Below are 27,856 nucleotides of genomic sequence, written 5' to 3'. Positions count from 1 at the left end.
ATTATGTGTATATCTTTCAAAATGTCAGGCTCTACACAAAGTGCCAAAGGTCACAAGTAGAATTTTTAAGATTTTATTTTAAATACAGATTTGAAATAAATTTATTAACTTTTAATTCTGTCCTTCAGTTTTTATAATGTACCTTCTCCCTCTTTCTGACTCTACTGCATTTCTTCCCACATAATTTCTAATTATCTAAAACACAAGGCATATTCAAAGATGAGCCATTTCTGTAAAGCAAAGTAAATATTTCAGGTAATTGCTACCTTTTTTCCTCCCCCAACTACTTTCAAAAGCTGTACTTTCTTTAAAACTGTAGTAAAATTTATTTCTACCCAATGGCAGATTTAAGATATAATGTGTTATCTTCTTAAAATGTAGTAGTTAATATTATTTTTTGTCTATGCTATCTATAGAGTTAGAGTAATTGGATAAAATTGTAGTCCTGATGAAGTCAATTGAAAAACTAAACTTTGTTGATTTCGTTAAGGCCTGTAATATCTAATGGATATTAGATGATGGAAAACTTCTTGGCAGATTAAAAACACATAGAAAATACTTACCAGAACCGTTCTAGACAATTTTAAAAGTGAAATTATTTCCTTCTTTTATTATATATAGAATGTTTAGCTTAGGCTTTTAAATATTGGCATGGTGCAGTGATGCACAATATTTGTATTGGCCAAGTCCAAGGTCCTGCATGCAGGTTGCAGCAACCCCAAGCACGAATACAGGCTGGGTGGAAAATGGATTGACTGCAATCCTGCAGAGAAGGGCTTGGGGGTGTTGGTTGATGCGAAGCACAACGTGACCTGGCAATGTGCACTTGCAGCCCAGAAAGCCAACTGTGTCCTGGGCTGCATCCAAAGGAGTATGGGCAGCAGGTTGAGGGAGGTGATTCTTCCCCTCTGTTCTCTTGAGACCCCTCCTGGACTGCTGCTTTGAGTTCTGCGGCCCCAACATAAGGATACAGAATGTTGGAGTGAGTCCAGAGCAGGGCCATGAAGATACTCAGAGGATTGGAGTTCCTCTCCTATGGAGACAGGTTAGAAGAGTAGGGTTTGTTCAGCCTTGAGAAGAAAAGACTCCAGGGAGACTTCAGAGCACCTTCCAGTATCTAAAGGGGACCTGAAAGAAAGCTGGAGAGGGACTGTTTACAGGGGTATGTAGTGACAGGGCAAGGGGAAATGGCTTTAAACTGAAAAAAGGCTAGGTTTAGTTTGCATATTAGGAAAAAATTCTTCACTGTAAGGGTGGTGAGACACTGGAACAGGTTGCCTGGAGAAGCTGTGGATGCCCCATCCCTGGAAGTGTTCAAGGCCAGGTTGGATGGGGCTCTGAGCAACCTGGTCTAGTGGAAGGTGTCCCTGACCATGGCAGGGGGTTTGGAACTAGATGGTATTTAAGGTCCCTTTCAACTCAAACCATTCTGTAATTGCAAGAGAAGCCAGAAAGGATAGAACTTGTCTCACATTTATTATAAAGAATTAATGAAACCTTGATTTATTGATATTAATAACCACATGTCATATTTGGTGGGGCAACAGTGTGAAGGAAGGTCATGAGTAGTGGAAGTACTGAAAGAAGTATCAGCATTTGCCTCATCTCATTTTGCATTCAGCAGTAAAATTATATACAACTTTCAAAGTTGATGGCTATTCTCAAAAGCTTTCCCAAGCTACCACAAGAGTAGCAGTGTCTGCTATTGAAATGCCACAGGAGCTGCAGTCACAGCTGAAGGGAAGCATTCTCCGTGGACTGGTTGTGTGACCAACTTCAAATGCATTTCTGACTTCCAAGTGCTTGATTAGGCAACAAACCCAACATTTTATAATATGTGGGGAGAGGAGAATGGGCATTGATATTCTTTTGTAATGGTTTGTGTTACAGCCTGTTACAATCTGAGTAGTCAGTACAAACTGGTGCTGCTAAGAGCTCGATACCAATCGCTTACATACTGTCTGTCCCTCTAATAACAGAGCAAGACCCATTTTTATATTTTCATAGAAAATCTCTGAAAAATTAATTTCAGAAAACCAATGACTTGATACCTGTGTAATTAAATATATACAATGGCTCTTTTATTTTTATAGTGAACTTATCCTATCCAGTATTGATGTTGATGCAACTGGAAATTGGGAGTGTCTAGTCAACAATTCCTATGGAAATAGCACTAAACAAGTAGAAATTGTGGTACTTGAAACAGCTGCACCGTACTGCCCTGCAGAAAGAGTTATTAACAACAAGGGAGATTTCAGGTATGACTTTCTGGTTTGGGAGTATGTTTCATATATTAATGTAAGTACACACCATATTCGTGGTTACATGATACTTCAGTGTCAGTTATGAAGATGTCACTTATTTTAGTTGTCATTTTTATGTAATACTATAGAAAGTAGGAGCACTATATGATTTTTATGGGAAATGGGAGCTGGTGCTTCAGGTGGTTTGTGAAAGTCAGAGAATCTTCTAATTCCTCAGTATGCAATTATGGAAAATTTCCAGAAGATGAGGTAAATAAGAGAAGGTTCAAAATTGTTCTTGGTCTTTGTAGAATATGATAACACTGCATTAAAGTAGTAGAAGATTAAACCTTCAGTACTTTTTACTTACTTCAGTACTCTGTTCCAGTTCTGATGGTTTTGTTCAGCTGAGATTAGAGGTAATAAATGACATGAAACTTAGTAAAATATTTCACTGAAGGGACTCAAAACAGCAAGTAAAAATACTTGGTAAAGCAAATAGATTGTCTGAGGTGAACCTAAGGACACACACAGTTCCACTGGTATATCACATGCTTACAAAGTACATCCATCCTGCTATCTGAATCTTAGAGTCTACAAAATTTTGTGAACTAAATTTAGTGTTTGCCTTATATTTACTTTTATCTACATATGCTGGTGGAGCTTTTTAAAATTTTAATCCTTCTAATCTGAAGAAAAAGTTAAGGTTTCTGTGGAATTTGGTATTGTTTTCAGTTAGCTCTAAATACTCCAATGATATGCAGAAAGCTCTTAAACAAAATATAATTAACTGCTTGACAATAAGACTGATGTATGATGGCATTCCCATTGAGAAATCAAGACAGTGATTTGTTACCAAGTGAATTATAATAAGAATTCATCTTGAATACTTCATGAAAGGAAAAGCAGATGAGAAAGGAAGCTTCTCTTAAACACCAGAATGTTCTGCAAATACTTCTGACCTGAAAGCCTCTCTTTATTTTTAGGTTACCTTTAAAACTTTCCCAAAGGCTTTTTATTACTGTTTCTTGTGTTTGAATAGAAATAAAGGGTTGCATTAAAAAGAGTTTAAAAAAACCTACTCGCATAATCTGTTTTCTCTTTATCACAAAACTATTTTATTATGTGTTAACCTCAGTCCCATCAGGTTTGCCTCTTTTGCTGAAGCAAAATGGCTGAGCAATACATATATATGAATTAAAATGCATTAGAGATCTTTGACAATCATAGCTATAGATTTTTTTGTCATCACAAAACCTACCATTGTGTTTTCTCGTAGTGGATGTGCTTAAATATATTTTAATTAGATCTTTTAAAATATATGTACTTCCTATCAGATAACACATACTGAGTCTTTTAGGTGACAGCTTATAAAGTTCATGTTCTTGCCATAAAATGACATCCTTTTCTCCATAATTAAATTTATATAAATTCTACAGGCTGCACAAACTAACACCAGGGGCATTTTTGTCATTTTATATAAATGGAAAGAACAGGAGTGGACATTTCTCTACCTATTGATCATCTTTCTAGAAATCCATATAAATTTATTTTTTAAATGTGCATCAAAAGGAGACTGAGTCCGTAGGTTCTCTTGGCATTTGTGGGAATGAATTTAAAATTGTAGAGAGTTTGTCAGGCTTAAACTCAGCATTAGCACTTGAAATTGTTCTAAAGGTTTATCCTCAGAGATGGAGCTATCACACCAGCAATTTTTCTTACAAAGGTCTTTGAAGTTTTGGTAGCATAACAAGTATGTAAGTAGAAAGAGCTGAACCACAAAAGCAAAGCTAAAAAGAACAGTTCTTTTATTGCGCAAAAAAAAGGGAAAAAGAATCAACTGTTAGGGAAGTGTGGCTATTTCAGTTGTGCAACCTAGGTGGTATTTATAATTGCATAACTGCAGTAAGAATTAAGCACTGTGAGTCGGAAGGAAGTGGCCTTTTTTACTAAGAGGTTTTCTCTGTGATGGTGATATTTTACTCTTAGTGGTTTGTTTGTTCTCTAGCACACTGTAACCTTATTCTGAAATGCAAATGGTAATGTTGTTGTATGCTATCATTCCTATTCATAAAGGAATATACGAGATAATGCTAGTTTCAGGATTATCTCTTTAGTTTTACTTTTTAGGTAAGCTGCCACTCAGTGTGGCCCAATTGCATTAATGCAAATGTTTTACTAAAAATAATATTTCAGCCTGGAGGCAAAAAGGCCTCTATATTACTATACTCTGTACTACTTTACATATTTTTAGTTTTTGGGAAAGCTCCTTTCATATTTCATTTGGTATCAACTGTTTTGACATCAAAAATTGAATTATTTCAGTCACAATTGTGACAAATAAAAATATTTTTTTTCCTTAGCTTTTCTTTGAAATGAGAAAAACTTATATAGCCCAAAACCTATCAGTATATTAGGTAACAATATACAAATGAACCTACGTTGTATAACTAAGAAGAGCTAATACATATGTTTGAGCAAAAATTGATTGTCAGGTTGTGGCTTCATTGACAGGCAGAATATTTTTGTGATTGATTGGGTTCAGTCATTACATCAGTGCAATTAAAGAACCATATCCTTTTCAGACTTGCTGACTCGCTGATGATACACTTATGGTTTTCTTTGATTTCTCCCAATTACCTGATCCTGTTCTGTCCATACTAGGTTGTAAATGACAATAGATTTGGTACCTATACAAACAGATCCAGTTGTGCCATTCTAGAGAATGCAGCAGATATATAGAGAGAGTGTATTGTATAATAGATCCATCAGCTAAATAGAACAACTCCGGCTACTCTTGATTTAGTTTGTTTTCAAAACTGTTTTGGAATCGCAGTATGTAAACCACTATACCTAAATAGCTGATTTTTGAGGGCTAGTTCCTTCCTCCTCTGTAGCCATGATCCACGCTGGAATTTTGTTTCTTGTTTTCTGAGACATTCAGGGATTTTTAATTTTTTTGAGGCTTTGAGGCAGAGAGGGCTTTGTAGTGATGGGTCAAAATGCAAAGCCAAGATTGTCAAGTACATTTTGAGCAATCACCTTTAACAGCATGTGGTAATAGGGTTTGAGGAGGGTTTTTTTGCTTCATGGACTTACTGCTCTGCTTTTTGCAGTCTGCGAAGATTAATGTCGTGAAAACGCCATCCCTATCTCTTCCCTTAACACCAAACACCTTCCTAGAATTAATGCAGAATTAATGTGTGACCAGCCAGACTTGAACCTGTGTAATTTTGACATTTTCCAAGGAAACAAATTAATTCATTATAAAATTTAGTGAGAGAAAGTTGAAATAGCCTTTTTTCTCATATATTCTGTATACTGTTGCTATATTGTAAGTTGCCTTTTGCCTTGTAATTTTTATTATCATGCTCTTTACAGGTGGCCCAAAACTTTGGCCGGGATAACAGCTTACCATCCCTGTCTCCAATATTCTTTTAACTCCATTGCATTTCACAGTGGTGCAGAAGTGCCTAAAGCATGGCGTAAATGTAATCGAACTGGACGCTGGGATGAAGAAAACTATTCTGAATGTCCTTATTCACAAGAAATAACTCAAGTTCTTCATGCTTTTAGTCAGGTAACGTTATGAAATCTAGAGCTTCCCTTCTCTAGTACTGATTTTGTTCAATACCTTGCAAGAAATGTCTGTTTAGCTACAAGTTTGGGATAGATGAACTTTTGACAAAATGCTTTTCTTGAAAGACAACAATGTGTTTCTTTGGTAATTGGAAATTGTAGTAGAAACAAGAGCACAGCGTTTATTGCCTTTATTTTAATTTTTTTTCCTTTGAGTGTTTGAAGTCTAGATGATCATTAGTGATGTTGCCAGAGTGATCAGTGCTTCACTTCCATTCCTTCTTTGTCTTCTCCTCGTGCATTTTTCCAGAAAAATATTAATTTCTCATGAAGTCCCATATCAGAGTTTTGTCAGCTGAAGTGCCTTTCTTTATGAAGTGAAATGAAGCTTACTTTAGAATGCCTTTTTGATGTCTTCAAGAAAAGAAGTACTTAAAATTGTTTCTTATGGATAAGTAAAAGAGAGAATAAAATGAAAAAGAAGATGGATGGAAATTAATGACAAAAAAAGAGCATAAGAGGAAACAGCATGAGGGATGGCCCAGATGTGTAACTGTCATACTAAATTTTACAACTTTCAGTTTCCTTGATCATTTCTTCCCTAGTGGTATCAGTAGTGCCAGATAATACCAGAGAAAGTTTTTTTTCGGATGGGTTCATACTTAAATGAGAATTATTACAATATTAAGAGAGGCAGTGCAATTATAGGGTGATAATTACGAAGGTGTCTAGAATCAAGTCCATGCTCCTTAAGCAATGAGGTTAGGCCCAGTTTCTCAGTGCTTTAGCCACTCAGGTCTTTACAACCTCTGAGGATGGAGGCTGCACAGCTTCTGGGGGTAACCTGTTCAAATGCCTGACTATCCTCATGACAGGAAAGATTTTCTTCATAACCAGACTGAACTTTAGTTTCAACTCACTACCGTTGCCCCTTATTCTCCCACCAAGCACCACTGTATATAGGAACCCTTGCTGTTGTTTTCATGATGATCTAGAGATAAGGCAAGGTTAGTAGCTTGGTGTATTTTATGAGGCCAGATAGTTACAGTCTAGAAGAAGTAGATAAAAATCTTCAAAATTTGTTGGCCTGTTGTGGTGGTTTCTTCAGATAACAGCAATGAAATCTAAGACCTAAGGCTGAAGATATATTCATATGCCTCTGAAATTTATATCCATGGTATATTGACGCACATAAATCCGTGTGAAATTATAGGAAGCATTATACAGATGGATGTGATCTCCAGTTTTTAAAGAGAATGAAGCTAGCTGATTTATTACACCTAACAATTCTGATGTATTTTCAGATGCACATCAATTTGACAACCGTGCTTGAATTTTCCCGCCAGCTGACAGCCTACACAAGAGGTGCTTCCCTCTTTGCAGATAAAATGGATGTAATATATTTGGCTTATATAATGGAAAAATTAATTGTCTTCGTGGATGAAGTTCAAGATGTAAGATATTTTCTCTATGCTGAAAAATAGTATCACTTAGGAGTGAAGTCTTCACATATGGCCCTGTCTTAATGTATGCAGGCACACACTGAAGAGTAGCTTCTGAAGCTGATTGCTCATTGCAAGTGTTCTGCCTATACTGTGATATGTCTCTTTATGCCAAAAAAACAACTAAACCTTCTCCTCTGACTGACAAGGGCATTGCTGCTTAGGAATAAAAACGGGTTTTTAATAAGCCACTTCTTTAATTCTTTTTTAAATTTTAATTTCTAGCATGTCTGACATGGACTCAAGGTGCCTCTCCATCTGGTCACTGGAGTTACACATGCTTCTTTTGTTTTCTCCATTTCATCAGGAGATTTTCACTGAGTTTTGAAAGGAAGTATCACTTCATGTAAAGAGAAGATAATATGTCTTTATGTGTAACTTCGTACAGAAACTTTTAGCATTATGTATGCCATTTTTACAGGGAGTTATGCAAACCCTCTGGGAAAAATAGGTTTTTACAGAGAACAGGAATGTTCATCCTAGCTTTGTTACTGTTAATTTTCAGAGTAACTTCTAGCATAAAGATTTCATAAACTGTAATTTTTGTACACAGGATAGCTATAGTTAAAACATTTGTTTTCTTTTGGTTTGGCAATGTTCATTCCATTCTGACTCTGGGAATTGTAACAGTTAACATTTTAGTGCCAATTCAAGCCTCCAACTTCAATTTCACTATTATACACTAAATCTAAAGTGTATTATTAAGTGCTCTCCAAGAATCACATTTCAAAGCTGCAACTTTATTTCACCTCAAAATCCTGATAAGATCTTACTGCTTTCTGACAAAACAAAAATTTAAAATTCAAAATAAGCATTTGGATTTGCCATGAAGTTGCTTTATATTTCTAGCAGTTGCTGCATTATCTTTAAAATTAAAGTTGAGCACCATCTCTTCTGATTTCTTCCACCTTTCAAATAGGTTTCAGTTTCTGATCTTTGGTATCAAAACATCTCCATCACTTATCTTTACATATCTTATTTAGTAATCCCTTATTATTTTCTTAATTCAAAGCATTTCTCCTAATTTCTCTCTGTTTCCTTCTTCTATTTTTAAATTTACACTCGTTTTCTCCCTCTCAAGTTCACTGAGTAGGGTCCTCATTCATTGAACTCTCTACTAACACCCATTTCTGAACTCTCACTCACAAGGTGCAAAATTACATGTGAAGTTTAAGTGTCAATACTTTCGTGCCTGAGGCTGCACTTGTAATTATAAATCAGACTGAACTTCATTTAATACAAGACAGCTGAAAATACAGGAATATAAAACCATTAGAAATCAATTAAAATGCAATTTATCAAAATAATTTCAAAAAAAATTTTAGGTAAACTAGTAAAATTTCTGTACATCCGCTCTGGGGAGTGCCTCCCATTCAGCATGGGATTGTTCATTTTTATACAAGCTGATGGTACTTTGTCCCGTCTGGTTGTTCACCTCTCAAACAGGAGCTTCAGCAGCTGCACTGGGGACATACTTGCAACACACTACAACTTTTTGTCAGGACAATACACACATATTAGCCCAAATTTTTGTATTTTTTCATTGCATGCCTTTACTCTAATGCATTTAATTATAATATGAATTGCTTCCTTTTCTTATTTTTCTCCTTTTTTGTATTTATAGACTATTGTTCTGTCCTCAGTAAGTTTCTTCTTAGCTGATTGGTGTATGCTTCAATAGTTTTTCATAAATCACTCCAGTCTCTTAATGTGATTCATTATTATTCATTGTATCAGTAACTCTGTCACATTGTCAAAAGCCTTCTAGAATTATCTAGTAATTATGTTCTCAAAAATAGATTAAATATTCCAGGAACAGTCGCATAAAATTTCACATACAGTCTCATTATTTTGGTGTCCTTTGCAATACATGAAAAATTTATTTATTTTTTATGGAAAACACAGAACTAACTTCATAATCCCAGCCATTTCTTAAACTTTTTTCACCATTTGTAAACTTCTTTTTCCTTTGCACTGAATTATTTGTATATTTGCCTTATTTTTCTGTTTCTGTTAGTGTGATTTTTTAGCTCCTTGAACTTTTCTTTAGCAATATTTATCTCAGTCATTTTTTCTCTTCTATATACCATTTTATTCAGGTTTATTTATTACAACACTGTATATCTTTGCCATGTCTTTGCCTTCAAAAATAGTGGTAATGTGGTCATGTTAATTTTTGAAATTTTACTCAAATTAAGTGTTTGAATTGTAAAAAGTTTATTTAAGTTTGAAATAATTACCAAAAAAAATTTTCAGTGACGTTTATTCTTTCTACTAATAAAATTTCAAACATATACCAGAATCTGCAACACGTCTTCTGGCAAAACAAAGATCTATCCTTCTGGTTTAGCACAAGCATGAATTAAAACTGCCAAACCTATGGTTAAGGAGATGGTCTAAGTTTGCATCAGCACCTAAGCCATGTCTCAAATTTACCACACTATGTCTATAACAAAGATGTCTTTCAAATATACTTTCCTTCTTTTTTTTCTCTCCCTTACTTCCCCCTCAGCATTTTTTGATTAAACATGAAGCAGTTCTGTAGAAGTACATGGCCACTTTTAATTAGTTTAAGAAAGAGGGTGATAATTCTGGCATTCTGTTTATTGCCTGATGAGAGACTCAATTTGTCTGGTGTATCTAGAAAACAGGCTTTAAAGTTGTGAATCAATAAGCTTTTCCTTGATGTGAGTTGTACTTTCTTTTCTTGGTTTTTCTATTTCAGTCCATTTAATTTTCTTTATAAAATCAAAACTGTCTTTGAATGATGGTTACCAAGAGAAATAAGGTGTCTGCTTTCATTTGTACTCTCATCTACTCTTTTCTTATTTTGGAAGTTTTACAGACAATACCATTTTTGGGTTTGGGGTTTTTTTCTCTTCCAGGTTGGAGATGCTCTTATTGAAATTGCCAGCAATATAATGTTGGTTGATGACCATGTGTTGTGGATGGCTCAAAAGGAAGACAAAGCCTGCACCAGGATTGTACGATGTGTGGAACACATTGCAAGTCAAATATTGACCAGTAATATTCAAGTTATATCTAAGGTATTTCATAAAATTACAAAACTTTGCATAAGATTTTTTTTCTCTTGAATTCTATTTGGAAGACCAAAGTATTTTTTAAAGTATCACAGATAGTATTAAAAAATGGTTTTCTTGATTTGATCAATTTTATTTATTGTTGCAGTAGAGTGTTCACATAACTTTCTGGTGTCCTTACTATTCACTCAGTTTCTATTTTTATTGCCACTACGGTATATTGGTTTGTTTTGAAAGGTCCAAGTTGAGTGAGTGAGGAGTGAAATTTTTAAGTAAAGACAACAGGATCCCTTGTTGCCTGAAGATTTTAATATGTCTTTACGAGAGGATTCTAGTCAATTCTTGCTTAAAGCATTTAGAAGATTATCAAAATAGGTCTATCATGTGATGAACATTACTGATTTGGGGTTAGTTTTTGTTTTTTAGAAGCAAACTGTAGCTGTTTGAAATATTTTTTTTAATTCCTTGGCCTCCATCTACACAAATCTACCACTTGGATACTGAGGGATTGACATTTGTACAATGAGACACCGTCTTTTTGCCAGTTTCAACATCTAATTAGTAGAAATACATCTAAATCAAAAGCTTGAAACTTACCCTTTTAGAATTTTAGATAAATACTTTAAAGCCTTATCTCTCCTTGGGTTAGTTTGCTTGCTTGATTTTGCTTGCTTGATTTTAAACAACCTTTATTCTTTTCTCAGTTGTCCACTGCATTTACACGAAAATACTATTAAAAAGTGAGTTCAGGTACCATTTCAATTACAGCAATAATGTATAAAACTAAAAGGAAAAAAAAGGAATTATAAGCTGAGCTGAATTACTGAGTGAGCCAAGTAACATAATAGCCTTAGTTCCTTCACTGTATGTTTTCAGAAAAGCAGTCTTTCAAACAAAGACAAAAATATATTGGACTGTTTTCTGTAGGAAAGTTTTTATTTAATTTACATTTATATAAAAGAATCGAATTTGCTAAAAGTATATTAAATACACAGAGACATTAATGTCCCTTCTAGAAGTATTTTTCACTGTGATAGCTAGGAGGGCTCTGTTGTTTTATGCTTAAATTTCTTTTAAATGTCAAGTGACAAAGGCCACCTTTTTTTTTTTTGTCACTGCTTCAGGAAGCTGTTGACATTACTGAAAACAGTAATTCTGTGTACTCAAACTTAGACCTGTGTCACTAACTGTTTGACCATGCTTTGTTTTTTTACTTCTTATGGTTTTCTGTAGGAGAATTAGTTTACTGTTGAGTGCAATTTGTAAATAAACAAAGCTGTGGAGTATTTTTGGTGTCATCTCATTCAATACCAAACACGTCTGTTCCTTTGGGAGGCCAGCCAGCAAGCTGTCTCACAGAAATTGCATCTACTTTCTTTATTTTAGGAAACAGCAAATAAAACCCCCAAGCTTAGGTAGGCAGTGGCTTATAGTACAATTTCCAAAAAAAAGAGTAACTCTATAAGCTGTGTCAGCCGTTGTCACATAGAATCGTTTAGGTTGGAAAAGACTTTTAAGATCATTGAATCCAACCATTAACTCAGTACTGTCAGGTCCACCACTAAACCATGTCCCTAAGTGCCATGTCTCACGTGCATGACTGTGTTCCAGCATTGAAAAGCTACTTGGGAGCCATGACTGTTACTCCTACATCAATTTTGGGACGACAAAAATGTTTTTCCAGTTCCAGGAGGTTGGGGAATGACTGATTTCAAGGTCGGAAATATACCAGGATGGATAACTTTGTTTAGGTCTTCTTAGGTTTCCCTTGCTGTCTCATGGCATACAAAACACTCTGCAGGAAGAGTGACCACTAGCAGCTTTGCAGTACTAGACAATTTCACATAAATATATAAAAATATGATATATTTAATGTTTCATGTAATAATCATACAGCGATAAAACAAAGAAGACGTTTTGCTGCCCGAAGAGCTCCAGCCCAGGAGTGCTCAGGTCCTCAGCTGTGGTGAGGCCAGGTGGGGACACCAGGCTGCGGGTCAGGGTAAGGGACAGGCCCAGTGGTGGTGACCAGAGCCAGCTGCATCCTGCTGGTCACCAGGCCAGGTGGTGGTGATGAGGATGGCCCCAGGTCAGTGGAGGACAACAGGGCTGGAGTCAGCCCTCATGGAGCTCAGCTGAGGCTTTGGAGTAGCTTCAGGTTGGCACTGGACCAAAAAGAAGCAAATGGAAGCCCCCTCCAGAGCAGAGCCCCTGGGTGCAGCCAGAGAAGCCAGGGATGCCCTGGGCAACCAAGTGCTCTTGGGTTGGGTCTGTATGGCTAGCACACCCAAATGAATTTCTCTTCAGTGTTGTTCTGAGACACTTTTTTGCTCCTGCTTTTGTTTTATTTCTGTGTATACATGTTAAATGGGCAGTTTGAAAAGGAAGATTTCCTTTTGATAACAACAAATGATGGTAAAACTTACCTCAATGCTTCTGTCAGACACGTGCAATAGTTTTAAAACCCAGCCCCTGAAGAGCTTTCATTTCACTCTCCAGCCAGTGAGACTGTCAGAGTATTTTAGACAACATGGCTCTTCATTTGTGTTTTCAGCATTTGCAGCCTTCAGCACTGCTCTCAGCATACCCAGGTAACAGTCCCCTTTGGTCCTTCTGCTGAGTGGTGCCTTTATCAGAGGTTTAAGAAATGGACAACAAATTATCATTTTCTGCATCTGTACTGCTTAGAGACAGGATTAACTGTGGCTTGTTTCCATGGATAATTTTGCTCTGGGTTCATCTGTATCCCTTTTGTAGCTCATCTTGCAATCCTACATAATGAACACTGGTTTACCTTGCATTTTGCCCATCTGTTTCTAAGTGCTGACAATGCCATGTCCACACTGTTTAGACATTATAAGGCCTTTACAAGTAAATTTTGAGAGTGGAAAACCCCAAATGATTAAAGAATTTAATATTGAAAATTTAAAAAATAGAGTTCGCTGTTGTGAAATCACTTGTATCCTCATGCAGCATTATCTAGCAATCGTTCTGTTCACCACTAACCCACCAATGTAGTGTTATGCCCATTGTATAACAGAAAACATGAAGCTATGAATAATTAAATGGGTTTTCCCAAGATTAAAGAAAACCTGTTAACCATGGGAGCTTTAACTGAGTCATGGAGCTTGATTCCTGTGATATGGATTATAGTATTCTGCAAGGAGTACAATTTGTAACTCCTTGAAAGGCTATCTACAGATGATACAAAAACTTACAGAGGGAAACCTAGTTTCAGATTTTTTCGGACTTTTCAACAAACAGACACTGGATTTTTAATGCAAAAGGTGTTTGATTCTTACTGATCTTTGACATTTTTATTCAAGTATAAAAAATAAATCACCATCAGGCAAGGACAGAAGAGGTGGAAATTTCATATAAAAAACGGAGTTTTTAGGAATTTAGAAACAACTGAAAAGACTCTTTAGGGTACTTCTACTTTATAAGTAGAAGTATATTACTTATATATAAAAAAGTATTAAAATATATTGTAAGCTTCAAGATTTTGTGTAATTTTGACAAAAAGTAAAATGCTTAATGAGACTTCATGACTTTCATTTTGGAGCTATGCAGAATCACCAGTGACTGAAGAAGGTACATTCAAAAACCATTTGATAAGTTCAAAAGAATACTGGCAAGTCATGCACTGTATCTCATGCTAAAATTTAATTTGTTCTGGTACTGTGGTTTTTACACAGTTAGGCTACCCTTTATCCTGCTCTGATTTTTTCATACAAAGCATTTTCTTTAGATTCATTTATGAGCATGAATTAATGCCATTTTCTTCAGTGAAGTCATTTCTTGTCAGCAAAATGCCCTGAATTCTAAAGGATTCACACCTGTTTTTACTAAGTAGATTTACAGTACTTCTGTACTGCTAGCTTGCATGACAGAAGCAAGTACAGTAATGGGATTCTGCTCCATTGGTACACTTTCCCTGCTGCTAAAGTTGCTCATTTGTGGCTTAACTCAGGTATCTTTACATTGCAGTCAGTATGTAAAATGCATACACTCACAGGTCACTAAACAATCTATGCCTGGAAGCAGAAACCATATAGTCCTATTGGTGTAGTACCAGTCTAAGCTAGTCAACCTGATTATAATACGAGCTGTTTATCTCATGCACAGGTCTGTGATGAAATGAAAATACTAGTTTAAGGATAGAGATGCGTATCTGCACTCTGCTACAACCTCCATGTAGACACTTCACCTTGCCAAAGGGTAGGCCACAAACCTACCTGTACATGGTGTTGCCTTGAACCACGTAGTCGTGTTCGATATCATAATGGAATATGATCTATTAAAAAAAATATTCAACTACTAAATAGCTAAAAAGGTTTCTGTTTAATTTCTGGGGTAGAAAGCACGTCCTTGTTCATTTTTTAAATAATTCTTATGCCTACTGTTGCTAGTTCTTTTTATAACTGTATTACTTTAGTTCCAGATTCCATTGAAGCTAATAATGACACAATTGCAAAACTGATATAGTAGTAACTAATATAACTGATAGAAACTGATACAGTCCTGTGGAAGGAAGATTTGAGCAAACCCACTATGCTGTTGTACAATTCTATATCCTATTTTTAAATAAATTCTGTTTTCTTTTTCACCCTGTGAATTTATATAGAAGTCTATACGTCCACAGTCTGTTATAAAGTATATGCAGTAGATACACAATGCATGTAGAATAATGCAATTATGGTTAATGACTTTGTGACATAACTGTTCTCAATGTTTTCACAGGTATCTCGTAATATTGCTCTGGAAGCCTTTATGATCAAGCCATCTAGTTTCACGGGAATGACTTGCACTGCCTTCCAAAAAATATCTGCAAATTCTGACAAGTCAGAGATGCCTGAGATGGGAAGATGGGAAGCAAATCACCATCCTGATCTATATTTGAATTTCAAGTGCAACACTGGCAATCTGAATGGTTCTTTGGTGAATTCTTCTACCAGGGTAAGTCAGTACAATTGTGACTATAAGTTATCTACTTTAGCATGTTTTCATTAGTACCTTTAGGCAGAACACTGATTTGTAAAATGCATATTTTATGTGTTGTTAACATTGTAAAGTGGTTAATAATTTCAACATGTAAGTGGGCTTAAACTGGTGTATTGGGTGTAGTATATTTTGTTGTGCTAATGTGAATAGAAATGAGTACTTGCCTTGTTTCTATCTCTGGTCTAGTTCTGCAAACTTTTTTATGTGCTATGTGTAAGCAAGCTATTTAAATAAATGAGGAAATATTTGTTTTAGTGAGGCACTCTCAGGGGATTTTATGTTGCAAAGATGTATTTTTTAGGGAAATAACCTTTACTTTCACTAAATAATATTACACTATCATCTGGACTTTATACTGAGGGGGTGTTATGTTTGACTTTTTGAGTGGTAGCTGAAGAAAATAATAAATAAGCCTCTTAATAGAATGTGCTGTTGTTATCAAATAATGAAGTGGAACAATTAAATTTTGATCTTGCAGGAAATGGAATTTTGTATTTGGCCGAGCATGTTATTAAATTTAAGTATTACAGTGTTGAATTTTTGTTATCCTTAAGCTGAATCTCATTTTAATAGGCTTATTTCTTGAAATATTTACTATGAAAAAATAATGCTTTTTCCATACTGGTTCATGGAATTTGAAAGTATTTTGATTGAAGTTATTTTCTCTTTGGTGCATTTTCATTTGTCTGGGCTATGCAGTCGGTGATATGGTAGTTTGCATTCTCAGGGACTTCTGCTAAAAAGGGTCATCTTAATAATGGAAGAATAGATTAAATTTGTTTCCTTCAATGGAGTTCATTTTTTTCTGTGGACACTGCTAACATATCTATCTATATGAAAGAGGAATTCTGAAAAGAGATTGTCTCTGAATAGAAGCGAGTTTGCCATCCATAAATGAAAACCAAATGTCAGGGATCTACAAGTTAAAATATTTCTGCAAGAAGCAACACTGGAACACTGCAGCATATGTGGTGGTATTATTGACATAGAAATATACATGGGACTACCTGAATTGGAAAGCTTTCTTTATGGGCTCTACCAGTATATCTTGTACTCCAGAAACTGAGTTCCAACATTTTTAGTAAATTAGTCTCTTTATACTTGGATGGTCCAGCGCTGGTGAATCTCTCCTGTTATAAAGAATCCTACCCTAAGTACAAATTTCTCACCTCTTCTATTAGTATACATGTGTCAAATATGCAGAGTGAGTTCGAACATTTATTTGAAGCCTTTCGAAAATGTTGTCAGAATGTCACAATTTAATGATCTCAGTAAAATCTTTCCTTGTGTGCTTGGAACCTACCTGACTTAAAACCATGTACAAAAGGGAAATGCTACTGATCATATAAAGAAAGAAGCTAGGAGAAAGTAAGCTTGTTACCATGCAAAGCAATTTTTGAAGTATGTGATATATATTCTGACAGAAGTGACTTTATTACGTGGATCACTAGTTATCACCTGTATATGAATTTGTAACTGTTGTAACAGCACAGTACAGGAGATTATAGATTCAGCTAAATGTTAGTTACATGGATTTATATTTTAACACTAAGGTACACTCAGGTTTTATATGTGGTATGTGAATAAACAGACTGAATATATTCCTTTAACTTAATCCTGTAAAGCAAATTTTCATTCATTGTTGTTCTCTGAAACTTTTAGGCTAAGCACTCCTTTAATTCATTTTGAAATTAGTTACATTTCTTCACTCTTTAATACCATGATATATAGAATTGCAACTGATAACAGAAAATGGGATTCTTTATCATCATCATCCACTAATAAAATTATTTCTATATTTGCTCAGTGGAGACAAACAGTAAACCTTCTTGAGTGTGCTATGCAAAGTTTAGGAAAATAGAGAATTTGTGATGGAGGTCAGAATTGCTTCTTTTATTGTATGTGATCTTTGGAACTTCATCTTAGATGCTGAGCTTATTCTTAGAATCTTCCTCTATTTAATATATGATTAATGATGAAGAAGGGAAAAAAAACCTAATTAAAATCACTAAGTACAAATGGTAATCACAAATTTAGTTTACTTCTAATAAAAATGTGAAAAATTGCTTAAGAAGCTTATTAAAAGAGAATGTGTATATATTTTTGTGCTAAATAGTGTAGTCCTCTTCAAACATATCATCTGCACACTAAACATAAACAATAGGTCATGTTGTCTGTTGTTAACAAATTGCACTAATCAGTTAAAAAAGTGAATACTCATGGAGCAAACTGTGGTCAGTTGATGGGAGAAAGCTGAAATAGATGAGCATAAACTATCTTGTTAGTACAATCAAAGCTTTGGTAGTTTACTCATAATGATATTTCCTGACAATGGTAGGAAATTGATACTAATTTAGTCAGTGGTTTCCGGTACATAACTTAACCTTATCTGGTTATTATGGGATAAAAGCCTCAAAAAGGTTAAGAAATATCAAAATTTAAATCAATGAGTAAAAACCAGTTTTAAAAGAATAGACTTTGAAAATTAAATAATTTAAAAAGTGCTGAAAGAGGTCCACCATTAAGGGATGTTCAGGAGACAATTGTTAAAATATATTTATATCTCCTTGTGGTTCAAATATGTAGTAGATCTTTTATAGACTAATTTGCAGTGTTTTCAGATACCCTAAAGCAAATTATTATTGCAGTTTGATACACGAATTTTTATCTTTATATCTAGTTCTGACTCTGTAACTAATTGCAAGTCTGAAGAGAATCGTTTATGACTATTGCAGACCGAAGTTGCGTCTGGTAGGATTTAGACCCAAATGCTTTCTCTTAGATCCCATTTGTGCTGTTAGTAGGAGGCTTTTGCTGCCTGACTGTACTCTACTGGATGGGGGGAAAAAGGCTTAGATACGTATTCTGAGTTTTTGATACAGTAGCATATATCTTGACAAAGTGGTTGTTTTCTTCTCTGGTAAAGTAGGTTTAAGGGGATCTCCCCAGTGTGGGACTCCAGACTGAGATCCCATCACAGGGATCTGTGCTCCTGAGGCACAGTTCTGTCCCATGAACTGTCTGTGGTCTAAGGATATTGCAATAAAGATATGACAATAACCCACCATCAAGGCTGTTGTAACATTTGAACTAGGCCAATGTGAGAATAGCTTATGAAATTTTAGTGCCATTCAGTATGAATCCAGTGCCCAGTTCCCATTTGATATCAGACCTGAAGCATACTTTGAACCTAATCTCTGTTCCAGCCTGATCCTGCAGAATATCTCCAGTGTTCAAAGGTAATCACTTGTAACCCTTCTTCTGACTCAGTAAAATTGCTTCAACACAGAATGAACCTTTAAACTTCGTGTACTATGGTAATGAAATATGTGGTTTATAGGGAGCTGTAGATTCAGTATTTGTGCTTCGACTTTAAAGAAAGTATTTTATTAGCATAATTTACAGTTTCAGCTTCATTGAGAATGCTTGTCAAATGAAAAGTCTATTCCTCTCTTTTTTCTCCTGACACACATATTAATTAGAAGTGAAGATTTGAAATTTCAGTAATATATATTTCTTATGTAATCCCTGACTTCTGAAATTTGAATTCCTCACAATAGTCTCCATGCATTCCATTTAACTTTTCAATTCTATTTATTTCTTCTGTGCCCTGAGCCAGACTGACCTTTTGATTTGTCAGGTTGTATTACAGGTGATGTCCAAGTGATAAAATGTTAAAAGTTAAATTGGTACCAGAGATGCTAACCACAAAAACAAATTCTAAAGTGCTTTGACAAAATCCTGTGATTACTTGCTTATACCACATTTTAGAAATATTCTTGTCTCAGATACATACTGGAAAATACACAATCAATGCAAGAAAAGGTTTTGTCTTGCATAAAATAAATTTTAATTGTCAGAATGTAGATATAATGTATACATAATGGTAAATGCATAGGTAAAATTACCAGGAGTGCTGAAAACAAAGATTTCCACCAAGTGAGAAGAGGGTAGGTAAAGCACAGAATTAAAAACCCAAAGAGAAATTGTGAAGGGAAAAATTATTGTTACTAATTTAATTGAGTTGCTTATCCATTTTAAGATACATGTTCAGGATGCATGTGTACAGAATTTTTTCAATACATAAAGATCAGCTATGGAAATTTAGAATTCAAATAATGTACAGAATTTGTGGACAATGTAATACAAATTAATATATTTCCTGCAACTTGCACTGAAGATGACTCATTTTGATTTTTCTGGTTCAGTCTATCATACTAAATGTTCCCCACTCCAGATCTTCTTTCATTCCATTCTACACTAAAAAATTGCACAAATGTTTTTCAGTCTCCTGTTGAGAAGATTCACATTGAAATATTCCATAACCACATACATCATATTAAGAAAATACCATCCAACATACTCAACAAATACTGTTATGCTACAGTGTGTCACAGTATATCATTAGGGTAATTTTGGTTTTTTTTTCTACTGTGTAATAACTAGTAGGTTGATAAGCATCATAAATGTAGCATGAATTTTGTTGGCATCATCATTTTCATCATGACTGCCTCTAATTTCCCAGCACACATTGCTTCTGAGAGAGTATTGCAGCACTTTCCTCATCAAATGTGATGAACTTCCAGTATGTCTGTGTCATACAGAATAGTACAAGATTATAATTTTTGTTCTGATTGTGTAATTTTTGTAACTGCAGAAAGTATACAAAAAAGAAAACACTACCAAGCAAACAAAAAATTAGTTTCTCAGTTTCATACAGCAAGACACTAGGCTCAATGCTGAAATACATAATATCAAAGCCTATTTTGTTTCAAAGTATTTTTGTTTAATCTTGACATATTTGTAAAATATTTTGCAAACACGTCAAGATTAAAAATTCAGGTCAAGACATTTCATGTTACACATCAGAATTTGCCCTGTTGCCTTTCCTTTGGGAAAAATGTTTTCCCCATTTTTCTCTGTTCTCTATTCTTTTCTTTATGTGTCTTAGTGGCCAAAGCATTTTGCTCTTCTTCTCTTGGATGATGATATTAATTTGAAAATTTTCTCTGGGAACATGCAGGAAAGTTTGCTTGGGTGTAAATTTGATGAATTGATTTTACAGTAACTAATCCAGGACTGTTTCTCCTTTGTCCATGAGTAGGTTGTGGGTACTGTCTCAAAGGTATATCTTATGTGATGTAGGCATTTTAAAGTTTATTGTATTTTACCTTCTTCATACTTTTACATTTATTCCACTTTTAAAAAAATCTTCTAAATGTAGTCTTAACTTAGTCCTCTGCTGGTTTTTATTGTGATTTAGAATCTGTCGAGACATACAGTATCTATTTATTCAATATGCTAAATAATTACATTCATTATAATTTTTGCATTTAAAATTATTTTTTTTAGATTTTTCCTTATTCTTAGATGTAATATCTAAGAGGTATCAAAAAAGTAGGTGTTGGTATCTCTCTTATTGCAGCCACGGACCCCTTGTTTTAACATATAATTTAAAATAAGTAAAAACATCTAGCAGTATGATACATAAACTGGTATTTTCTGTGCAGGCATTAATTTGCTTGCAGGTGGATTTAGATTGTACACTGAGTACTACCTATGGAAAAAGCTGAAATGTCTGTCGTTCAGTTAATTAGAGAGTTTAATTTCAAATTCAAAACCAAACAAGACAAACTGCCCCTCTCTTTCCAGAATGCTCAAATCACACATTTTTATATTGATACCTCTTACTACTACTCCTTCTCAAACATGACTTTATATTTTTATGCCTACTATGACACCTTCAAAATTTGCAGTTTGGTATTCTGTGTTCAATATACCTTCTGTTTATTTTTCTCTGCACGTGCTTCCATGGTCTTTTATAATGTGGATGGCAATCCTGCACTTACAGATCTTTCTAAACATTGAGAAAATGAAACAGTGCCAAAATACTATTAATGCATGTGTGACAAATGTCAGTTATATTAGGTATACAGAAGGTTTTCTACAATTCTTGTATTTGTTTATCATATGCTTTAACACATAAAAATTAATGTATGTTATGTTTTTTGAAGGTAAGAAAAATTTATCACTTTTTTCTGTTTCACAGGTGCTTAGAATGAACTTTAAAATGTGTAATTACAAGCTGCTGTCCTTTTGGGTTTTTTATCATGTCCTTTTCCACTTCTCTTTTATCATATATAAAGCTTATTCTGCAAATAGCATCAGTCATATGGAAGTGTTTTCTGAATTTCACTGATGTTCCAGAAACATGTATTATGTTTAAAACTTAAAGTTGTTTAGCCATTTAGTCATACTCCTTTAATGTTAGGTATAGTTAGAACTCCAGACTTGTCTGGAGGAGTGAAAAGAATTCTGAATAGCTTGAAGAGAATAAATATAAGGACAAAAAGACTGTGAGAGTTAGCAACTTGTATTTGATATAAATTCTGTTATTTGGACTCACATTTGCTTTCTTGTGAAACAAGCTTCTGTTCCTGAACACATGAAGCACATTGATTTTACATATGCTGTCAATATATATCTGAGAGATGTGCTGTCACTCTGTAATCCACAATGGTTGGGTAAAAGACTGATTTTCAGCACCATTGCTCTTGTTACAGGAAGGTTCTCTTTGGGATTTCCCGAAGGGCATTATAAGATTAGTTTCCTTCTTATAAACTATCAGACTCCTTCATGTGCATTCTGCTGTTAAATAATAGTTTGTACACTAATTAAGATAAATCACGTAACAAAAACGCATTGACACTGTAACAATTATTAACACAGTACGTTAGTTGTGAGAACGTATTTTAAGTTAATTTAATGGTACAAAGGTATTAATGAACAAGTACAATACTGAGTACAAGAGCAAGTCCCAGTTCCGCTTTGACTTCTGAGGACTTCAACCCCAATTTTCTCACTATATAAAATAAAATACTCATAATTTTCTTGCTGCATAAATTATAAATTTTTCACATTTTTATAGAACTCTGCGTAAGTTAAATATTTTTAACTACTCTTTTCTAAACTCTTCTTTCTGATGTTTATTTTATTTCCTCACAGGATGATTGATGCCATGTAACAGAACATGTATCAACATCCAATAAATAATTACATTTTGTTTCTCAAAATCTATTCACCACATGCTTGCTTAGATAATTGATTGATACCTATTTTTGTTGTTACAGAAGGCATTTCCAGTTTCTAAATTGATACTTTTAGTAACTGTAGAAGTGTGTTTAGAAGTATTTACTTTTTCTTTTTTTTTTTTTTTCTTTTCAGTGTTGGTTTCTTGGCTTTTGTTGGACCACTGATGATGACAAAGGGTTCACTAAATAGATTGCTTTGATTAGTAGGAGATTATATGGCTGGATTTTTTTTCTGAATGTGGGTTCTTCACCTAGAAACTCTAATTGTTTCCTGACTTTCCAGCTGTATGTGATAATCAGAGGAAATGGCCAACAGCACAGAGATGAGGAGGTTCCTTTGGAGGATTCAAACCCTGCAAACAGCATAAAGGTGTTCTCTGAAATGTGGAGTCTTTTTCCTTATGAAAGTGACCATGTTGGCTGGAACTCCTCTTAAGGAAAATGCAGCAGCGTATGAGGTCACATTTCAAAGATTTGTGAGTGGTTTTTGGTTTTGTGGGTGTAGAGGAATTAATCTGTGTGATTTTCTGTGTGGTAGTTAGGATGCTGTAATTGTTATGTTGTAGGAGTTTTCCAGAGACTATATATAGACAGATAGAGATAGTCATTACTGAATATGTAGTGGAAGTCAGCAATGGAATACAAGTTTTCAGTCTGGGAACTGGGTGTGTTACCTCTATGTTAAAGGCACAGGGTGGACCTAGGGGTGCAATTATGTGGAATATCCTCTTTTAAAGGGACTTATGAAGAGATGACTATACCAGTGAGTTGATTTATGAAAAGAGTAGTATGGTTCAGAACTGCCTCAGTGACACAGGAAGTGAAATTTGACTTAAAATATTACTGCCAATATTGCCTTGTTGTTTGCTGTTTATGAAGAAATTATTTCATTGGGCAGAGTGCTGTTTCTGTGGTTTTGGTGGGCTTAGCTGGGAGAAGGAATGCAACCTTGGTTTCTTTGTTACTTCCAAAAAAGTAGATTCTAGTAGAAATCTCTAACATTTCTTTTTTTAGTTGAAGGGTTTAGTGATTTGTCTTTATGCTGGGAACTCTTTCTGCATTATTGATTAATGTATGGTTGGCTTAATATATATCTAGGAAAGCTTGTAAATTAGTTGAATTGTAATTGAACATAATACATTCAGACCTGGAGAGTGCATATGGGATCATACCATAAGTTCCTGACTGTGAGTTATAAAAATCCCATTTTCAAAATTCCATAGTGCTACATAAGAATTAATTCATTATTATAAATTATTGTTATTGTACTCCCAAATTGTCAGCAAAGGAACTTACTGGTGTTAATTGAGTTTGCAAATCATCAGTGGTTTTAATGCCAGATTAGTTTTTAATGAAGCACTTAAGCTCTGCTTTACAGAGAAAGGAATTTTATGTAGATATTAATTGTTTGACTTCATACAGAGACAGCCATTCTAAGTGAAGTTAATTTGCTTCACAATCTCTTTTTAGTGAAGGAAACTCATAGACAACTTTCCTTTGTTTCTGAGAGAACTTTGGGATGAAACACAGACATTTCCCTAATGAACTTGAGAAAACCAGAAGGGTTTAAATGACTGTTCATCCAGGCCTTGTACCACTTTCTTCTATTAGTATCAGTGAATGACTAAAAAGTAATTTTAAAAAATACTAATCAGAAATTGCAATTGTACTTAAAATGGCTAGAAATATTCAGTACTTCAGGAAGAAACTTGAGTCTAATGTTGTTTCAAATGCTAGTGAAAAGTGTTGAATGTAGGAATACAAGAAAAGCCGCAAGGGTCAGTCTGAAACTCAGTTTAGACTTGTTTCTTACCTCTGGTAGGAGTCTAATACACTAGAAGCTTTGGGAGACCAATATGTAGAGAAACGCAAGTGTGGTTGTACATTTCTCTTGCATGCACCTTTCTGTGCCTTATGGATTTCCTCAGCAACAGAAAGTATCCAGGCAATACATGAAGATTGTCAATACATGAAATTGGTTCCTTTTTTGGAAAAAAATATCTGAACTTTTAAGACTTAATGTTTTAGGTCTTAGAATACCACACTTGGGTTTATTTATTCACTAAATTTTATTATATTTTTTCTTGTATATAGAAATCGCTCTTTTTCTTAATGTAACAAGAATGGAAATGTACAAACCTGAGGAGTTATGATGATCGTTGAAAAGTCTGTTAACATCCTCTCTGTATGCATGGAAATACATATTCGTTAAGTATCAAACTGCGGTCCTGGAGGTTTTCCGCCATTAATCCTTGTGCTAGAATTTTTTTCATACATCCTGCTAAGAAGAAAAAAAGAGGGAGAAAAAAAAGTTGGCCAATTGTTTTAGATCAAAACAGGCTGGAGACTATGAATTATGGATAGACAAGATAACATTGAATTGTATTCTTCTCATAAATTTAGGTTAAAGCCCCTCAGACCAAAACTCTGATGAACCAGAATTGAAAAACACAATGACTAATTTGGTATGTACAGGTCATACAGTAGATGTAACAGCTGTGTAGTGTATGCTTCACTGACCAGCATATGCTGCTACTCTTAAAAGAAAAAGAATAAGCTTAGGACTTGACACTTAAAGAAAAAGATCACTTTTCTGTGACATTATATTACAGAAAGCCTCCTGTATTTCATAAGCTCTCTTTGATCAGTACTGTGTAAAGTGTCTTAACAGATTCAAAAGTCTTACTAAATATAGTCTAGCAAAGTTGCATATAATTATCAAAGTCATTGAACTGAAGAGTTATTTACAGCTATGTTGTGTTTCTTCAGCCTTTATTGCTGCACTTCTGATGATAGCAGTCACCTACAGAAATGCCACAGAATATCAAATATACTATTTAAGTGGTACTGATCATTTAAATGTGTACATTCTTAATTGCCACATAAAATAGGATTAAATGTGTATTCCTGTTTTAATAGCTCCTGTTCACCAGAACTATGGGTTTTCAGTCTCTGTGGACTTTCAGTGTACTTGATTGATTTGGCATCTATATTTTAATCCTTTCTTTTCAGAAATTTCATGTCTGATTTAAGTGAAGTCTAAGAGGAGTATATGTCAGAATGTATGTAGTGTATTCAAATACATCTTACCCTTAGAGTTTGTTTTTACGATGTCAAATAAATCAAATAGCATAGTCAAGCTTTCAACATTGTTTTCTTCCACAGTGCAATTTGCTAGAGTTTCTGTAAGGAACTTGCAAAGAGAATCAGACTCACTGGACACCTTTTGGTACAGTGCTTCTCAGTGTGTTGTTTTTTGGGAATTCAGTTAAGTGTAGAACATCACTCTAGACATAGTTGAAAACTGGCAGTGAATGTTAAAATCTACTGATAAGTGACTATCTGCAGTAAATACTCAGAAAACCTACAGCTATACTATTTGGGCCTAATTACCATTGTATAATCCCAGTGAAATCACTTCACTGAAATCTGTGTTTATTTTAACTAACAATCTGTGTATTCCTGGAAGTACCCAGTTTGTTAGCACTTACCTAAAAAGAAAAAGGTTAACATAAAGTGACTAGGAAACTACTTTGTATCTTCATTTGAAAAGCACTAAAAGGTTATCTTTTTCATTTAGCATTAGGCTCAGGGATACTTTAATATAGGCCAAACTTAAATCATCAGTGAAAGTAAGATAATTCAGTACATATTGAGACACTGTAAGCATGAACTGGTAACTGGTTGTTTCTAGTTGTCTGCTCATTCTTGATATATGATAATGTATTTGTTCAGCTTTATGCCAGTACCAGTTGCTTAAGTAGTAGATGTGCCCTGACAATCCTGCTTCTTCTAAAACACTATTACCACTAGTAAGAATAAGGTATCAAGATGATGCCTTTCCAATAGGCCTTCAGTTTTCAGGAATTTTTATACAGTCAATAAGAACTACCATGTATTTGCTGATTTCTCAATATCCTTGAAAGTGGTACAACAGTAAAATTGGTTTACCTTGTATTTCATTCCAAATAATGGAAGTAATAATTATTAGGATCTGAGAATAAACTTTCTTTAAAATTAAATGGGTCTTCTGCAACTGGAAAATGGTGGGAGAATCAAAAAAATGAAATATACCTTCTGTAGGCAAAATGTGCAGATGTGTCATGTGAAGTTGTTATATAACCTAAAAAGTCAGGGAGGAGATGTTTATTCAGCTCAGTGAACAAGTTACAACTGGAGTAAGGTTCAAAACTTTAGGACACTAAATTAAACATCATGAGTGCAAGAAAGGAACAAGCTACAGATTTCACATATACCTATGGTGATGTCTTCATGTAACTGTGAAGAAGAAAAAAGTGTAGGAAAACTCTTCTAGGACTAGAACTCTTTCTCTTGTGTCATTAGCTTTGCTAGTATGTTCTTTTGTGCTGGTGTGAAAGCATACCATGCTGATTTGCAAAGAAGAAATAGTGGTACCAATTCCATTTTACTTAATAGTTCAAAGGGTCTGAAAGAGCACAAGCCTATCTTTATGGATTTCAATATATATATGGATTTTATATGTATATAGATTTCAATATGATTTCAATATGTATATATTGAAATAATGCATCAAATTTGAAATAATGCCTAAAAACTTGTTAAAAAGTAGTAAGTTCTGAGCTGCTGAAGATGCTGTTTTAGAACTAAGTTTCTAGTGGCACTCCATGCATCATTTCTTCAGTTCTCTTTGTAAAAAGTTAAAGGGTTTTGTCTTCACGGAGACACTGAGGAAAATTAATCTGAATGAATTTTGAAAGTGAATTTAAGTGAAACTCAAATTAGGTACCTTATCCAGCATCAAAGTAGTTTTGACTCAGTTCAGCTGAATTGAATTAATTTATAAATGAATTCAGCTAAATTGAATTAAGGCCACTTAGTTATGAACAAAGATATCAACAGAAATGTTTAAGTACAGATTATTAATTTACTTTAAATTAAGACTTTTAATAACTTTTCTTGATCATCACTTGCATATATTCTTAATACATACTTATCTCCATAAGTAAACAAGTGTGTAAGTCTTGAATGAAGCTGAAAGAAGGAAAACTTCTCAGTAAGGAGCCTCGAGAACATAAAATTCTCATAAATCTGCTGACAGAGCATGTCAAGACAGCCAGCTGCTTTTGTCATCTTATATCTGGTTATATTTTCCTATAGTATTGACTCATAAGTACTTATTTTGTAGTACAAGCACATTATAACCCTTAAGCAACAAGAAAAATGCTTAGAGCTGATTCAGTTAGACTGTTTGTTGGAATAAATCCTGCTACTTCCTGCCTAATCACAGAAAGTTTTGCTGGCTATGTGACTGTGTTTTGTGAAGACACATAAATCTCATATTGTTTGAAAGAAATGTCTCCATTTTCAGGTTCATCATATCTAACTCTATTCAGACAAACTTGTTGAAATTTTTT

The 27,856-nt window shown here is 34.4% G+C and overlaps 1 protein-coding gene across 1 annotated transcript in view; it reads left to right on the top strand.

Annotated features, from left to right (window-relative positions):
* LOC135418090 (adhesion G protein-coupled receptor A3-like) overlaps positions 1–27,856 on the top strand; it is a 262,688-nt gene that overhangs the window by 135,516 nt on the left and 99,316 nt on the right. Inside the window, exons 8-12 of the mRNA XM_064662990.1 lie at positions 2,094–2,258; positions 5,625–5,823; positions 7,127–7,276; positions 10,210–10,371; positions 15,109–15,324. Coding sequence (XP_064519060.1) covers positions 2,094–2,258; positions 5,625–5,823; positions 7,127–7,276; positions 10,210–10,371; positions 15,109–15,324 — 892 coding nt within the window. The remainder of the gene's footprint in view (positions 1–2,093; positions 2,259–5,624; positions 5,824–7,126; positions 7,277–10,209; positions 10,372–15,108; positions 15,325–27,856) is intronic.

The sequence above is a fragment of the Pseudopipra pipra genome, chromosome 8, assembly GCF_036250125.1.
Source record: "Pseudopipra pipra isolate bDixPip1 chromosome 8, bDixPip1.hap1, whole genome shotgun sequence".
Taxonomy (NCBI): Eukaryota; Metazoa; Chordata; class Aves; order Passeriformes; family Pipridae; genus Pseudopipra; species Pseudopipra pipra.
Note: the sequence above shows the minus strand (reverse complement) of the source record. Positions and strands in the feature narration are given on the sequence as shown.